Below are 17,657 nucleotides of genomic sequence, written 5' to 3'. Positions count from 1 at the left end.
AAATAAAAAAAATTAAAAATTAAATAGGTCGCTATGTCGCTATGAACCCCATAGCGACACTGCATCGCCTCGCCTCGCTATCCGCTATAGCAATCGCTATGGTCGCTATTGACAACACTGATCCTAGTTTATATCTTAGGGCCAGTTTGATAGGATCCAGATTTTTAAGATCTAAATTTTTAAGTGGATTAAATTTTTAAGAAGGCTAAAATTTTTAAGATCTTAATTTTAACATGTTGTTTGGTTGGAACATTTGAATTGTTGTGTTGAATGATAAAAATGACCACTTTACCATTATGTATCATTTCTTTCGGTTGCAACGTCATACGTTTGGGAAAAAAGTTCTATCAAAGTAGGATGTTAGAAATGAATATCATACATATGAAATATTTTTTATCATCAAAGTAGGATGCTAAATATAAACATTACACCCAATATTACAAAAAGTACAATGTAAATTAAACAACCAAGATCGAAAACAAAAATCAACAAAATCACCAAGATCGACAACAGATTCCACGACATCATACTAAAATCCAAAAAAAGCAAATTCACAAATAGCTAAAATATGATAATTTGAAATCATAATATATGAGATTGCTCAATTACCTAAAAATTATAATCTGAAATAAGAAGATACATACAAATTTAATCAACAACTTAACATAAATTGAACTACAGTCAAGAGTTTGAGTTAGAAAGTAGGATAAGAACTAAAAAGCATTCAAACTAAAAGCATCTATTCACCTCAATTCCATTCTGGTGTTTGTTATTCCCATCATATCCTTCATTCAAATCATCTTTACAATCATGGCCATGATGATGGTGATGATGGTTATCATCAGATGACTTCAATTCATGACCAGTTATCCTTTTTTATCCTTTTGGATGTTTGTGCAACATAATTAAATGTTGTTTAACAACCCTAGCAACCAACCAGTCTTCAAAATCATGTATCAAAGCTAACAACAAATTAGGGAAAAACGATTTCATGTGTAGACTTTACGAAAAACTTTACAGAAATCGATTTTAGAAAATTAGGGAAAAACAAACCTGGTGCGTCATGGCGGTTCAATGGAGGTTGTTGGTGCTTTCCAGGGCGAAGACCAACATTGTCAACAGTGGCGTTTTCAACGATTGGTGTCGGCGTTCTGACCATGGTGGTAGGAGTGGATATTCGAAGCTGTCGGAAACTCATGTGTATGTGTGAGGTCAAAGACGAGGGCGACTATGTTGTGCAAGGTCAACGATAGGAGGAGGTCGGGGGAGGTGGTCGACGATGGGAGGAGATGATTCATGATCGGTGCTGGATTTGGTCGGATGTAAAAAATTGGGTGGCGAAATTGAAAAACATGATAAAATATACTGGTTTTCTATTATTTGCCTTAAATGAAATATAGAATGAGATAAAACTTAAAGCGCAAGATTTTATGAATATATAATGAACCGATAAAGTGAAAGAGTTGAACATAAATGTTTCATAATTTCTTCCATTGAAATTTATCTATTTGATTAAGTTCTCTTCTATTCATCGTTTCTTTCCAGTAAAATATATAGTACTGTGTGCCAATTAATTTGCACTTAACATTATATAATTTTTGTATAAATAAAATCATTTTTAATCGAAAATCAGATCAATGGATAAAATTTTTTATAAAGTTTATAATGGAATTCTTGAAAATCCAGCAAAAAGTTCAAGAATTGATGATTGATGGAGTAGGAAGTTGGTACTCAAAGTTGAGCAGGTTAAAGGGCAGTGACCAAAGCCAAAAAGAAACCCTCATTGACAACTAACACATCCATTTCTATACCAACTCAACTATGTTTCTGTTATATAAATACACACATTTCTCTTTCATTTTGTCTCAAACTATTTCAACACCACTTTACACAACTTCTTTCCCTCCAACTCTTTAGCCTTTCCAATTGTTAAAAAGTCCCCAAAACCAAAAAATGACAAAATCCGTACGATTGGAAGAAGGCGATGCCTCTAAGGTCTTGGTGCCCGTTGGATCAAACAAAGGGGTTTCGGTGATGGATCTTGTTTTGCGCTTGGTTGGCATTGCGGGTACTTTAGGTGCTGCAATTGCCATGGGAACCAATGAACAAACCCTACCTTTCTTCACTCGGTTTGTGGTTTTCAATGCAGAATACGATGATTTTCGGTCATTTAGATTGTTTGTGATTGTGAACGCGATAGTATGTGCATATTTCGTTCTCACCCTCCCGTTATCCATCGTCCACATCATGAGGAGTGCGGCAAGAGGAAGCAGGATTCTCTTGATCATCATGGACACGGTAACAAGACACTAATATAGTGCATAAGTGTTTAGGTTTTGATCAATCAGAACCTAAACATAACAAAGACACAATAATTTTTCAATATTATATCATTATAGCTCATTACGCTATAACTATACTACACATCATTTATATTTCATCCTACCCTTACATACTAGACCGATGTAATGGTAGAATGACACGTAATTTAAACTATAATATTTATCCTATAACTTTATGTTTCTTAATCGAGGAGCAAAGACATGTAATAGTGATCGATTGTTAATGGTGTAAATTTGATTTTGAAGGTCATGCTAGCTCTTCTCACTGCGGGCGCATCGGCTGCAGCCTCAATCGTGTATTTGGCTCACAATGGAAACACTTCAACAAATTGGTTGCCGGTGTGTCAACAATATGGGGACTTTTGTCAAGGCGCATCTGGTTCGCTCATCGGATCATTCGGAGCAGTGGTTGTGTTTATCCTGATAATCTTGCTCGGTGCCATCGCGCTATCTCGACATGCAAAACGTGTGGTGCTCTAATGTTAATTTGATTTGACATTTGAAACTAAATTGTTCCTTTTGAGCTACAATTACTATGTGTGTTTTCACCTTGTGTTTGTTTGTGTGAAATATTTGAATGAAATATAACAAAGTTTGAACTTTCTATTACTTATATGTTCACTTTTACATCATATAAACAAAACCAAACGCATGCAATTCACTATGCTAGTATAGCAACAAGATTGTCAATTGACTTCAATGTCCTCTCGTAGTATAAGTAAGATTCGTACACCTTTGGTGACCGAATATAAGTATCAAACTGCAATATAGATTACAGATAAAAAAAAATGTTATATTTTTTGAGAAAAAAGTTAAATTAGACAAGTAATGGAGCAAGTGAAGATACCTCAGACATGTTATTGACCAGCTCATTAGCAGCTTTAACGTAGGAACTTTTTCTGGGTTCTGGTACTATCGACATCGCATTCTTCAAGTCCTGATTTAAATAAGCTGCTTTTAATCTTATATAAAACAGCACATACCTCCACGACATAGTCTCCAACATGTTCCTAATGCTGTGCAGTCCCTCCCTCGTCTGCCGGATTCGAGCCACCGCATCCTCCGGCGACAACCCCGGCTCAAAAAATCGTTCCTTTATGAACGATCTTGTGCCCCAGCTCTCGGCTGATGCTACCTGGACATTAAGGTTGTTTAATGCAAGTAGTGAAATGGAGGTGGTTATGATGAATTTCCGGCGGTGGGTTTGGGTTTCTTCACCAGAGAATGTGGCTTTTATAGGTGGGAGTGGGTGGCGGTGGCGGCGGTGGGAGGTGGTGATTTGGGGGTGGAAGTGGGTTGTGGGGTTTGTAATGGTGTTCATGGTTTTAGGATATGGTGTGAGGAAAACTCTTGGTACTGCATGATGATGAGTGAATTACGGGCAGGTACATGTTGCTGCCCGTTAATCCAACCTGGACCTTGTATTTTGATTACGTGGCATTATCTTCTTGAGTAAATTTCATGATGGACCTTGGAGTTTAGAACAAATTATCTTGTGCCCCATGTCATAAGAATTCTCACAGAATTCCCAAAGCACATTGTTAACTTGTGGGTGCATATGTAAAGTTTTCTAAGCTTATCAAAACTTGTGTTTTCGTCCTGCTAGTTTTAATGTTGATAAAATAGTTACTAAAGCTTGAACACTTGCAATTTGTATAGGGACTGTTCATTTAAACAAATATATTTGAGAGATTGCACCCGACGCTTGTTACTTTGTTAGATTTATTCATCAAATCAAATCTAGTTGCATTTTTATGTGTTCGAACTGTTCAGATTTTTGCAAAAATAGGTCATTTCGTCAATCTTTTTTAAAATAATAATAATAATAATAATAATAATAATAATAATAATAATAATAATCCTAATTCTAATAAATAAGTAGAACTCTGTCACGTGTCAATCTATAAGACCTACAAAATAGAGTTTTCCCGCTCATTTTATTCATCTATATTTACGTAAATGCCATACAATCCAAATTCAATAATTCCGGAAAAATCTGCAAACAAATATGTTAATCAATCTTCAGATTCGAAAAACACGCATTAATTTTGAAAGTTTGTTTATTTTGATTGCAAATTAAATCCCTAAAAATCTGCAATATTATTCTTTTTCAAACGTAATCTTCTTAATTCTTATTCTTATTTATTCAAACGTAAATAGCATTCATACGATTATTTTCTTTTTACCATTCTGCTCCAGACGAATTCTGCTCCATAGTAATATTTGCAAACGTATTCTTCTTCATTCTTCTTGATTCTGCAACGCTTCAAAAATTATAATATCAGGTTAGTGTATTAAAATATCAGCATTACTAATATTTCTAACCTCTTAATTGTCTGATTTAACAGTTTCTATCATTTTTCATTTTATTAGTAATGTTCTTCTTCTTCCTTTTGCTAATTCTTCTTAATCATGTTCTTCTTCTACCTTTTCAGTTTAAAAGACGTAAATGTTAATGAAAATGATTACAAAATACGAAATTAGTAATAAAAATGAGAACTTTATTTTCTTTAAAAAAAACTGTTCTTCAAAGCTTTAACTATTACAATATGTTTTTTTTGTTTTGCTGTTTCATTTACTTTGATTTGCTGTTAATTTAAAAGGTTGCTAATTTTCCTTACAATTCTATAATGATTAAATTTATTGCAGAAAATGGAATTCATATGCGAACCCAACTGATTGGCAATATGATCATTAAATTTATTCTATAAAATCAAAACTTATCTGTTTTCATATGCGAACCCAACTGATTGGCTTTTCAAAATCAAATTCGCAACTCCAAATTGTTCGATTATTCGCCCCAATTCCAAAATCAAATAACAGATCCTTCGTATGATTCATTTAATAACCAAGGCTTCTTTTACTTCAAAATGACCATATTGCCCCTAACTTGATAAGTATTTCATATATCGCAATTAACAATTAAGACAAATCAATCAATCAATCAATTTGTATAATAAAAATGCGAAATTCTTAGCTTTCTTCCCCAATTCGCATTCTACTGTAAAATTCACATTCTTCATTCACCCTCTTTCTTCGCATGTTCCAATCATTTTTTTTTTTAGTTCATTCGCATTTGAGTTGTTTGTCTCACCAAATACGAAATGAATATTAACCATAATCACCTTCGCATCTTTAACCCCAATCCATACAACCTCATATGCGAAACCCAATTTTGATTTGTATTACCAAATGCGAACATTTTTGCTTTTACACGTGAACTGCATTTGACTCCAATATGCGAACATCTTTAACCCCAATCCATACAACCTCAAAGCTTTAACTATTACAATATGTTTTTTTTGTTTTGCTGTTTCATTTACTTTGATTTGCTGTTAATTTAAAAGGTTGCTAATTTTCCTTACAATTCTATAATGATTAAATTTATTACAGAAAATGGAAATAGGAAATAAGGTTTACCTAAATAACATTGACCAGATAGATGAAAAATCGCATATCAAGGTTCGGGTGCTTAAAATTTGGAACTTTGTCAGAAATAATAAAGTTTCTTCCATTGAAATGATCATCATGGATGAGGAGGTTTGTTGTATTTGATATATTTTTTATTCATCATTCAATATTAGACATGTTTCATGAACATAATAATTTTTAATTTTTTTTTTAAACAGGGTACACAATACCAAGCTCGTGTCTTCAATCAGAATTTCTCCAGATTTCGTCATCTTTTAAAGGAAGATGAAAGTTATATAGTTATAAAACCCAATATGGCTCGTTACTAATGGTTTTAGTTATACAGGTCATAAACAGACCTTAACTTTGGATTGGAAAAGCATCCTAAAAAAATGTGATGATTTCTCAGGTCCGGTCAATGGATTTATGTTTGTTGACTTTAATTCTATCATAGAACAAACATGCCCAAAAGACACATTCTTTGGTTAGTCATAAAATATTAATAAAATCATTTTTTATCATTTGTTTTTTTGGTTATACATTTTATTATTTAAATATTACGAATTTAATCCTAAACTTTTATTTTTTTGTGGTATCTGTTGTGTAGATGTTATTGGACATATCGTGTCATTTAGGCCTCTTGAAACTTCAAATCCAATACCATCCAAGCATTATATAAAAGTCACTCTTAGCAACCTAGAGTGAGATTATATTGTATTATTTATTTATTATTTATTATCTTTAATTAATCACAAATTAATATTAATATACTATTTTATGGTTTATTTAGTTCTGTACATCTGAAGGTTACTATTTTTGGAAGTCAAGCATATCAAATTTCAGAATACCTAAAAAATAACCCGACTGTTAATTTTGTTGTTATCGTGATGCAGTTTTTGAAGCTAAACATTTGGAATGGTTTGTATTCAGTCTTTATATATAGATGTTTATAATTACTGTTTTTATATAAATTTTAATAATTGGATATACATTTTTTACAGGTCTTGGTGAAGCTAAAAGTCATTTTGAAGTAACGAAATTGTTCATAAATTCTGACATTTATGAAATAAATGAGTTTAAAAATAAGTTAGTTTCCAATTGTTTTTTATTTTTTTATAATGTATTTTAACTTAAAAAAAAACACAAAACCTAATATTCATGAATCTAAATTAAACATTACAGGTTGAAATGTCATGACAATTTCGGTATAACTGAAAAAAGCATAACTACACTTCAAAGCTACTCTTCTTCATATACAGATGACTTTAAGGGCAATTTTCCATTAAAAACAATCTGTGAGATCACCGAACCAATTAAGGTATATTGCATTATTTTATATGTTTTACATTTTATTTTTGCATAATTTATTTTAATAATTTTTACATTTTATATGATACAGGAAATGAAGTTTTTATTAGTTGCTTCCATTGTTAATATAAGGCAGAATCTACCATGGTATTATGAAGCATGCAAAAAATGTGGAAAAAAAATTATCCCTGTTCCCAAACCAATCATTCGTATACCAACCCTGAGGGAATTTCAGAAACTATGGTTGTCGAGTGTACAAATGCACAATGCAAAAAATCTGAATTTCAGTCAGTTATAAAGTATAGACATATTTATTTCTATTAATTTTGTCAATCTTAAAACAACACTAACAATGACATAATTATTTTTTGTTTTAGGTATATAATTCCAATTAACGTACAAGATTGTACTGGAACCATTGGATTGACTCTTTTTGATAGGGAAGCAAGGAGGTTGTTAAATATAAGTGCCTACGAGTTGAAAAAGATACATGATGCGGTATATTATTCATACCTTTAAAATCAGAAAACATTTACTTAATTTTTTTAATTTATTAAAATATATCTTACAGGCCGGAGACAGTGATGCCCTATTTCCAATGCAACTTAATGTGTTGAAAAACCGCAAGTTTGGTTTTGTTGTAGATATTATAGAATACAATGTCAACAACTATAATAACATCTACACAGTTCTCAGAGTTACAGAAGATATGTCCATTGTTTGTGAATTGGAAAGTAAAATAGAACTTATGGTATGTAATTTTTTATTGTTGAAAATTTACAATTCTTTAATGTTAAAGTACATAACGATTAACATATTTCTATTTTATTTTTTAGAGTAATCAATCTGTCTCCTTAAATCAAGTTGCTTTGGAATCCGATGATGTTGTACAGCCTGTTCAAAAGGTTTTTCATTTTATTTTATAAACTTTTAATTATATTAGTTATTTTTTTAGGAATCAAACATATTTTTTTAAAATCAGGATGTGATGTCACAAACAGACGAAAGTTTTACACCCTCAACAGTTGATAAGTCAACCGCAACAAGTCCTTGCAAAATATCAGGTGATTTGAAGCGCAACCTCCAAGAAATTTATGATGTTGATTCTGGATATGATTTAAGTTCAACTAAGGCTAAAAGAAAGTCAACCGCAGAGGAAACTCCACTCTTGATTCCAAAAATTGAAAAGTGAGTTTCTATCGGTTATAAGACACATTTAATATATTTTGATCATTTGTTTTGGTTATAAAGATATTTTAATTGCTTGGTATGATTTTTATTTTGGGGTATTTAGGATGTCAAATATTATTGGTTTTGAATATTTTTGGATACTTTTATTGTTTTAAATTGGACAAGTTAGTTGATTTTGGTTATAACTCAAATAAAATATATTGCCCCTAACTTGATAAGTATTTCATATATCGCAATTAACAATTAAGACAAATCAATCAATCAATCAATTTGTATAATAAAAATGCGAAATTCTTAGCTTTCTTCCCCAATTCGCATTCTACTGTAAAATTCACATTCTTCATTCACCCTCTTTCTTCGCATGTTCCAGTCATTTTTTTTAGTTCATTGGCATTTGAGTTGTTTGTCTCACCAAATGCGAAATTAATATTAACCATAATCACCTTCGCATCTTTAACCCCAATCCATACAACCTCATATGCGAAACCCAATTTTGATTTGTATTACCAAATGCGAACATTTTTGCTTTTACACGTGAACTGCATTTGACTCCAATATTGAACAAATCACATTTCACAGTCCTTCTTGACTTTGCATTTTTCTTCACGAATCATCCCTCAATCAATAACCCAATTAACCCAATTGCGAATCCAAAATCAAAACTTATCTGTTTTCATATGCGAACCCAACTGATTGGCTTTTCAAAATCAAATTCGCAACTCCAAATCATTCGATTATTCGCCCCAATTCCAAAATCAAATAACAGATCCTTCGTATGATTCATTTAATAACCAAGGCTTCTTTTACTTCAAAATGACCATATTGCCCCTAACTTGATAAGTATTTCATATATCGCAATTAACAATTAAGACAAATCAATCAATCAATCAATTTGTATAATAAAAATGCGAAATTCTTAGCTTTCTTCCCCAATTCGCATTCTACTGTAAAATTCGCATTCTTCATTCACCCTTTTTCTTCGCATGTTCCAGTCATTTTTTTTTAGTTCATTGGCATTTGAGTTGTTTGTCTCACCAAATGCGAAATTAATATTAACCATAATCACCTTCGCATCTTTAACCCCAATCCATACAACCTCATATGTGAAACCCAATTTTGATTTGTATTACCAAATGCGAACATTTTTGCTTTTACACGTGAACTGCATTTGACTCCAATATTGAACAAATCACATTTCACAGTCCTTCTTGACTTCGCATTTTTCTTCACGAATCGTCCCTCAATCAATAAACCAATTAACCCAATTGCTAATCCAAAATCAAAACTTATCTGTTTTCATATGCAAACCCAACTGATTGGCTTTTCAAAATCAAATTCGCAACTCCAAATGGTTCGATTATTCGCCCCAATTCCAAAATCAAATAACAGATCCTTCGTATGATTCATTTAATAACCAAGGCTTCTTTTACTTCAAAATGACCATATTACCCCTAACTTGATAAGTATTTCATATATCGCAATTAACAATTAAGACAAATCAATCAATCAATCAATTTGTATAATAAAAATGCGAAATTCTTAGCTTTCTTCTCCAATTCGCATTCTACTGTAAAATTCACATTTTTCATTCACCCTCTTTCTTCGCATGTTCCAGTCATTTTTTTTTAGTTCATTCGCATTTGAGTTGTTTGTCTCACCAAATACGAAATGAATATTAACCATAATCACCTTCGCATCTTTAACCCCAATCCATACAACCTCATATGCGAAACCCAATTTTGATTTGTATTACCAAATGCGAACACTTTTGCTTTTACACGTGAACTGCATTTGACTCCAATAATGAATATTAACCATAATCACCTTCGCATCTTTATGTTGATTATTTTAAACATGGAACATTTATGTCTATTATTTAGAATAACTATTATTTTTGTCATGATAAATATGTTATTTTTAATAAATAATCAATAACCAATTGTAAACAAAATTTATATCTTTGATTCTCTAAAATTAATTCATACATTTTTGTAATGGTTGCAGCATATTTACTTATCTTCTGTAAATAACCTATATTCAACCAACTATTTCCTAATATTCTATACTCCTTTTTTAGATGAAATTTGAATATTAAACTAATTTTTAGTTGTAATCTTTTAAATTCCAAAAAATCAGGAAGAAAATTATATCTAATAAAGATCCAACAACAATAAAATCATATAATCGTAATCTTTTTCCAATATTCAAGCATATAACTTTAACTCAAAACGTGAAATCCAAAATTTTGAAACACCTCATTCGTCTTCTTAATGTTCAATTGTTTCTGCGATTAATATTTCATTAAGCTTACATCAAACTGCTTCATTAAAGTTGTAATCCTCATTCCAGTTCTACCTGCAAGATTTCCATATCCATATGTCAGGTTAGTATTATCAGTTTAGATCACTTTGTTTTCTCTATGAATTTATGGTTGAAATTTACAACAATAATCAATATGCTGGAATAGATGTTTTTCTAATTGTAAAAAAATAATCTTGAATAGATACATAAGATCAATAAGCAATTTATAATCATCACGATTATCGTGTATCACACAATTTTACCTTCATTGATTCCATGGAGATCTAGGGTTTTAACCCCTGATATCATCCGAACCCACGATTGGTTGAAATTGGGGAAACAGTAGATTTAAATCGAATAAACCCTAGGTTGGAAATGAGGATGATGAGTCATGATGCTAACATTTTAATAAACAAATTAATAAAGGTAACTTTTTAAATACATTTACTTTATTATCATTATTTATTTAATTCTAACTAACTTCAATTGTATTATATAAACATATTATGTACATAATTTCACATTTCATTTCCTAACCTATGTCTTCTTATGCAGAAAACAACAGTAACATGTACCACATGCAGGCCAAAGAGAAAAGAAGACAAAGAAAAATATATTTGGAAAATAAAAGATCGAAGAAAATAAAAACAATACCAAACGTTCCAAGTATATTATTACAGCATCTCTTCAAAAAAACCATTAACTATAACCGTATTAGTATTTTATATTCCATCTTGTACTGTTATATAGTTGAATACATATATTTACAAGTTTTATAAGTTATTTCTATTTGCAGATCAATCAACCAACATTGTTCGTCAAACTCAAAATGTCAATTCATTTACAACACCTGCAAAGCATAACACAACCATACAATACTGTCCTTCCTTTACGGATGTTAGAACTCCATTTTCTAACATTACAAATGTTATAAATCCGTTATCTAACATTACGAATGGTAATTATTTATGGTTTTTAAAATATACTATTATCCATTATGTAAATATTTATTTATTTAGTTAACTATTTTATTTTTATTTTATTCAGATAACATTGGTTTCGATAAATATATCACTTCCAAGTTAGCAAAGAAAAGACAGTACCATGTACTTTCAAATGATATGACATCAAAAAATGCATCTACAGTAACAACTTCTTCATCATCAATCAAGTTTAATCCAGGATGTCATAAATTAAAAATGAAGACAAGACATTTATCCCCTATCCCATTGATTGATTTGACAGAAGATGTAGAAAATATGCATCAAGTGAACAATGAAAATCGTATAGTTGGTATCTCAAATGGTAATGAAAAAATAAAATCCATTTTACATTTCAGATACTATGTTCTATATAATTATAAAATTCATTGATATTTTATTCAACGCTTTTATTTTACAGAATATTTGGATCATGGTGATCAAGATGTTGTATGTCAAACATGTCGTGCAAAGTTATGGAGAAATGAGTCCATTAGAGGTAAAGAAAATGGGAACACGGATTATTCATTATGTTGTGGTTACGGAAAAGTTCAACTTCCAGACTTAAAGAATGCACCCCCTACTTATGAAAGAATGTTTCGAAATATGGATTCAAAAAGCAAACACTTCATGAAAAACATTCGATGTTACAATTCAATGTTTTCTTTCACGTTGATGGGTGGTAAAATTGACTCTTCAATCAATAAAAGAAACGCTCCTTACATTTTCAGATTGGGTGGTCAAAATTATCATAGTATTGGAAGTCTTTTGCCAGCAAAAGGATCGGAACCAAAATTCTCTCAGTTATACATTTATGACACTGACAACGAAATTACAAATAGACAAAGATGTTTTCGGTATTTTCTCAAACTTCTTATTCATAATCTATTATATATATATATATATATATATATATATATATATATATATATATATATATATATATATGTATATATTAATAATATTATGTATAAATTTATTTATTTTAGTGGTGAAAAAGATCAATCAACATCAACTGATAGTGATATTGTTAAAGATATTAAGGTGATGTTGGATTCAAATAATGTCTTGGTTAGATCTTATAGAATGGTAAGAGATACTTTTCAAAAAAATCCAGAAGTTGATATGAAATTACGACTTATCGGGAGAAGGGAGCAAGATGGAAGAACATATAACCTACCGACTGCTTCTGAGGTTGCTGCTTTAATAATTGGTGACATTTCGGATTCAATCGAAAAGAGGGATATCGTCGTTCAAACAAAAAATGGTTGTCTACAACGTATCAGTGAATTGCATCCTTCGTACCTTCCTCTCCAATATCCATTGCTATTTCCATATGGGGATGATGGTTATAGTGTTGACATTCTTCATAGAGGTGTGTCATTTACGACCAACAACAAGCGTGCGAAATGTACAATGAGAGAATATTTCGCTTATAGGATTCAAGACAGAGATCATTCGTTCTCTCTCATACTTAATTCAAGAAGGTTGTTTCAACAATTTCTGGTAGATGCCTATACTATGATGGAAACAAAGAGAATGTACTACATACGTAGGCAACAACATGTTCTTAGATGTGATTCTTATGAAAATTTACGTAACCAAAAAGCTCAAGGAACGACTGATATCTCGAATGTCGGCCAACGTGTCATATTACCTTCATCCTTTACCGGAGGTGCACGTTATATGCTGCAAAACTATTTGGATGCCATGTCACTATGTAAATGGTTTGGATATCCTGATTTCTTCATAACCTTTACGTGTAATCCCAAATGGCCTGAGATTAAAAGGTTTCTTAAGGATACTTCACTTCAACCAGAAGACAGACCTGATATACTATGTAGGTTGTTTAAGATCAAGCTTGATGCATTCATTAAAGACTTAAGGGAGAATCAAATTTTCGGCAAAGTTCAAGCATGTAATTAAAACTATATTTTTAATTTTTTTATAAAACATTGATCTTATTATTATATTTTAAATATGTTTTGATATCTAATCACATTCTCTTTTATTTTTTGTCAAATTCTTTTACAGATGTTTATACCATTGAATTTCAAAAAAGAGGTTTGCCGCATAGTCATATATGTCTATTCATGCATTCTGACAACAAGCTACCAACTGTTGAACTTATCGATCCAATAATTTCAGCAGAGATACCAGACAGAATTGAAGATCCTGAATTGTATTCACTTGTAAATGAGTTTATGATTCATGGTCCATGTGGAGCTGAAAATATGAATTGTCCATGCATGGTGGATAAAAAGTGCTCTAAAAACTTTCCAAAACAATTCATTAATCATTCGTCTGTTGATCAGAATGGTTTTCCGTTATATAGGCGAAGAAACGATGGTCATTTTGTAGAAAAATCAGGTGTAAGGTTGGATAATAGAAATGTTGTTCCATACAACAAATATCTATTGAAAAGATATCAGGCACATATTAATATTGAATGGTGCAATCAGGGATCTTCTATAAAGTATTTGTTTAAATACATAAATAAGGGTCCTGATAGAGCTACAGTTGCTGTTGTACCAACCAACAATGAATGTGAAAATAATGATGCGGTCGATGAAATAGCTGAATATTACGATTGTAGATATTTATCAGCATGTGAAGCATCATGGCGAATTTTTAGATATGATGTTCATTGCAGATATCCTTCTGTTGTTAGAATACATTTTAATCTTCCTAATCAACAACAGATTGTATATGGCGAAGATGATGATATTGATGATGTTCTTGACAAACCTTCTGTTGCCGCTTCAAAGTTCACAGCTTGGATGAAGTGTAATGCAATCGACAGTGAAGCACGAAAACTCACATATGTTGAATTCCCTACAAAGTTTGTTTGGATATTAAATGGTTGGTTTTGGAAGCGAAGGAAAGTAGGAAAAGCCATCGGTAGAATTCATTCAGTTTCACCTAAACTAGGTGAAGCATATTTCTTAAGGATTCTTTTAAATAAAGTAAAAGGACCAACATCATTTGATGAAATTCGCACGGTAAATGGAGAAACACATTCTTCTTTTAGAGATGCCTGTTATGCACTCGGGCTATTAGATGATGACAAGGAATACATTGATGCAATTAAAGAAGCAATTCATTCTGGATCTGGTTTTTATCTATGCTTTTTATTTGCTACATTGTTGATGTGTAATAGTATGTCTAAACCAGAGATCGTTTGGGAAAATACATGGGAATATTTGGCAGATGGAATTCTATATAGCCAACGACGAAGATTTAAGTCAGCAGGTATTACATTTTTTCTTATTTTTTAAAATTAATTTATTTTTATTTTTCAACACCCATTAAATAATTAGTAATGAAATTATTAAATATCAACCACGTATTTTATTAATTATTTAATATTTTCGTGCAGAATTGTCTCTCGGAGTAGATGAACTTAAGAACTTAACTTTGTTCGAAATACAACAAATTTTACTTCGAAACAACTCTACTCTCAAAAACTTCAAAAACATGCCATACCCAGATGTTGAATCCGTTTCTTCTTCAAACAATCGACTTATCACCGAGGAACTAGATTACGACATTCCTGTGATAAAGAATGACTATGATCGTATGTTTCTTGCATTAACAAATGAGCAACGGAACATTTTCCTAAACATCAAGAGTGCTATTCAACAAAATAAAGGAGGTGTCTTCTTTGTTTACGGGTATGGTGGAACGGGTAAAACTTTTTTATGGAAAACAATATCTGCAGCAATTAGATCTGAAGGAAATATTGTATTAAATGTTGCTTCAAGTGGTATTGCTTCCTTATTATTGCCCGGTGGTAGAACAGCACACTCTCGATTTATAATTCCATTTGAGCTTACAGAGGATTCTTTTTGTAACATAAATCCAGACGGTGAGTTGGCAAGCTTAATAAGGAAAACCTCTTTGATAATTTGGGATGAAGCACCTATGGTCCATAAGCATGCATTTGAAGCTTTAGATCGAACTTTGAAGGATTTATTAAGGTGCGTAAATTCAACCATCTCAAATATTCCATTTGGAGGGAAAGTTATTGTCTTTGGAGGAGATTTTAGACAAATTCTACCTGTTGTGCCGGGTGGCAGTAGACAGAACATTGTAAATGCTTCTTTGAGTTCTTCATATTTATGGGAACATTGCAAAGTCCATAGATTAACAAAAAACATGAGGCTAACTGTTGGAAGGGATCAATCAGATATAGGAAAAATAAGAGATTTTGCAAATTGGTTGTTGGATATAGGAGAAGGAAAACTTGGTGGTCCGAACGACGGTGAAACGATTATCGATATTCCGGATGATATTCTCATTAATGATTCACATGATCCTATAGGTTCCTTAATTGAGTTTGTATATCCTTCAATTTTAGAGTACTATAGCGATATAAATTATTTCCAAGAAAGAGCGATACTTGCTCCAAAAAATGAAGTTGTCCAGGAAATAAATGACCGTTTACTTAAGAAGTTTCCAGGAGATCAAGTTGAATATTTAAGTTCAGACTGCATATGTGAATCCGAATTTCTCCATGATCAATTTGATGCAAATCTATACTCTTCTGATGTATTAAATGGACTCAAAGTATCCGGTTTACCAAATCATAAATTAGTTTTAAAAATTGGTGTTCCAGTAATGTTACTGAGAAATATTGATCAGAAAAACGGCTTATGTAATGGCACAAGACTACAGGTGTTATCATTTGGCAAACGTGTTATTGAGGCACGTATAATAACTGGAACTAATATTGGAAATCAGACTTTTATTCCAAGAATGTCTTTAACTCCATCAGAAAAAAAGATTCCCTTCAAATTCACAAGAAGACAGTTTCCTTTGGCTGTATGTTTTGCAATGACTATTAACAAAAGTCAAGGACAATCGTTGTCAAAGGTTGGTCTGTTTCTGAAAGATCCAGTTTTTTCACATGGACAATTGTATGTTGCCTTATTTAGAGTTCAGAGTAGAGAGGGATTAAAATTATTAATTTTAGATAAAGATGGCAAACTCACAAATAAAACTTCCAATGTTGTTTATAAGGAAGTTTTTCGAAATTTGTAGCCAACTTTTTTGTAACGTCGTTTTATTCAATTTTAGGAAATCACACTTAATCCATCATATTACTGTATTTTTTTATAATTACGTATTGTTGTATTTTATGTTAATTTCATTACACACATTGGTATTGTATCATCTGCATATGTCCAATTAGAATGATGAATAAAAAAAAAATAGTTTTCAAAAATCTTCATTCCTAATTAAATACTTCCCATTTAGTTAGTAATTAAATAATTACCAATAAAAAAATTTATTTAAATATTCAATATTACAATTTATAAGTTATCAGAATTATTGATATAATATTTTATTAAATAATTAATTTTTAAATTCAATTCAAAAACAACACCTGTGGGTTCCACGAGTTTTAACCTAGTAATAATAATAAAAGTAGGGTGTTTTGAGATTCATTTGTACGAATGGAATGATGGTTCCACTTTGTATCAATAAATATCCAAAAAAATATATAGATAAAGTTGAAAAAATAATCTATGTGGCTATCAAAATTTTATAGTTTAGGTCCAACAAATTTTAGTGGAGCAATAATGGTTTAAAATTGGATATTTTTATTGATTTTGATCTCTATTAATCTAAAAAGAAAAAGTTTCGTTTGGTGACAGCAACGTTTACTTTTTAACCTAAACAAAATGCTTCAAAATTAAAAGCTACATGAAGTAGCTTTCAACAAAATGCTTCAAAATAAAACGCTACCTGCTAACCGTTACCAACTAGTTTTTTGCCGAACACGTCCTATATATATATGTTAATATTTTTAATTAATTAAAAATAAAAAATGACTAACCCCCCCCCTCTCTCTCTCTCTCTCTCTCTCTCTCTCTCTTTCTATATATATATATATATATATATATATATATATTATTAAGCATATTGCTTCTTTCTTGAAAATTAAGAGGTACAACATATATCACCTCATGTACAAAAATATTAAACATATAACCAATCATATACGTATTACACTACACGGATGGTATATGTATTACACTACACACAGACCTTACCCTAATCTCTTAAACACAACTGCCATCAAACCAATTTTTATCGTATCCACCAAAGATGCAGTGAT

The 17,657-nt window shown here is 31.1% G+C and overlaps 2 protein-coding genes across 2 annotated transcripts; one reads left to right on the top strand and one right to left on the bottom strand.

Annotated features, from left to right (window-relative positions):
- The first annotated feature begins 1,855 nt into the window (after positions 1 to 1,855).
- LOC145011815 (casparian strip membrane protein 1) lies at positions 1,856 to 2,951 on the top strand. The gene is made up of 2 exons (XM_078970551.1): positions 1,856 to 2,298; positions 2,589 to 2,951. Exons 1-2 carry the CDS (start codon positions 1,954 to 1,956, stop codon positions 2,820 to 2,822), a joined length of 579 nt encoding a protein of 192 aa, XP_078826677.1. The 5' UTR covers positions 1,856 to 1,953; the 3' UTR covers positions 2,823 to 2,951.
- Positions 2,928 to 3,700, bottom strand: PNSL2 (PsbQ-like 2). Its single transcript, XM_078970552.1, has 2 exons — positions 3,190 to 3,700; positions 2,928 to 3,102 (listed from the first exon to the last, which is right to left on the bottom strand). Exons 1-2 carry the CDS (start codon positions 3,661 to 3,663, stop codon positions 3,004 to 3,006), a joined length of 573 nt encoding a protein of 190 aa, XP_078826678.1. The 5' UTR covers positions 3,664 to 3,700; the 3' UTR covers positions 2,928 to 3,003.
- Between the last annotated feature and the right edge of the window lie 13,957 nt (positions 3,701 to 17,657).

This window comes from Lactuca saligna, chromosome 8, assembly GCF_052625555.1.
Source record: "Lactuca saligna cultivar CGN05327 chromosome 8, ASM5262555v1, whole genome shotgun sequence".
Lineage (NCBI taxonomy): Eukaryota > Viridiplantae > Streptophyta > Magnoliopsida > Asterales > Asteraceae > Lactuca > Lactuca saligna.
Note: the sequence above shows the minus strand (reverse complement) of the source record. Positions and strands in the feature narration are given on the sequence as shown.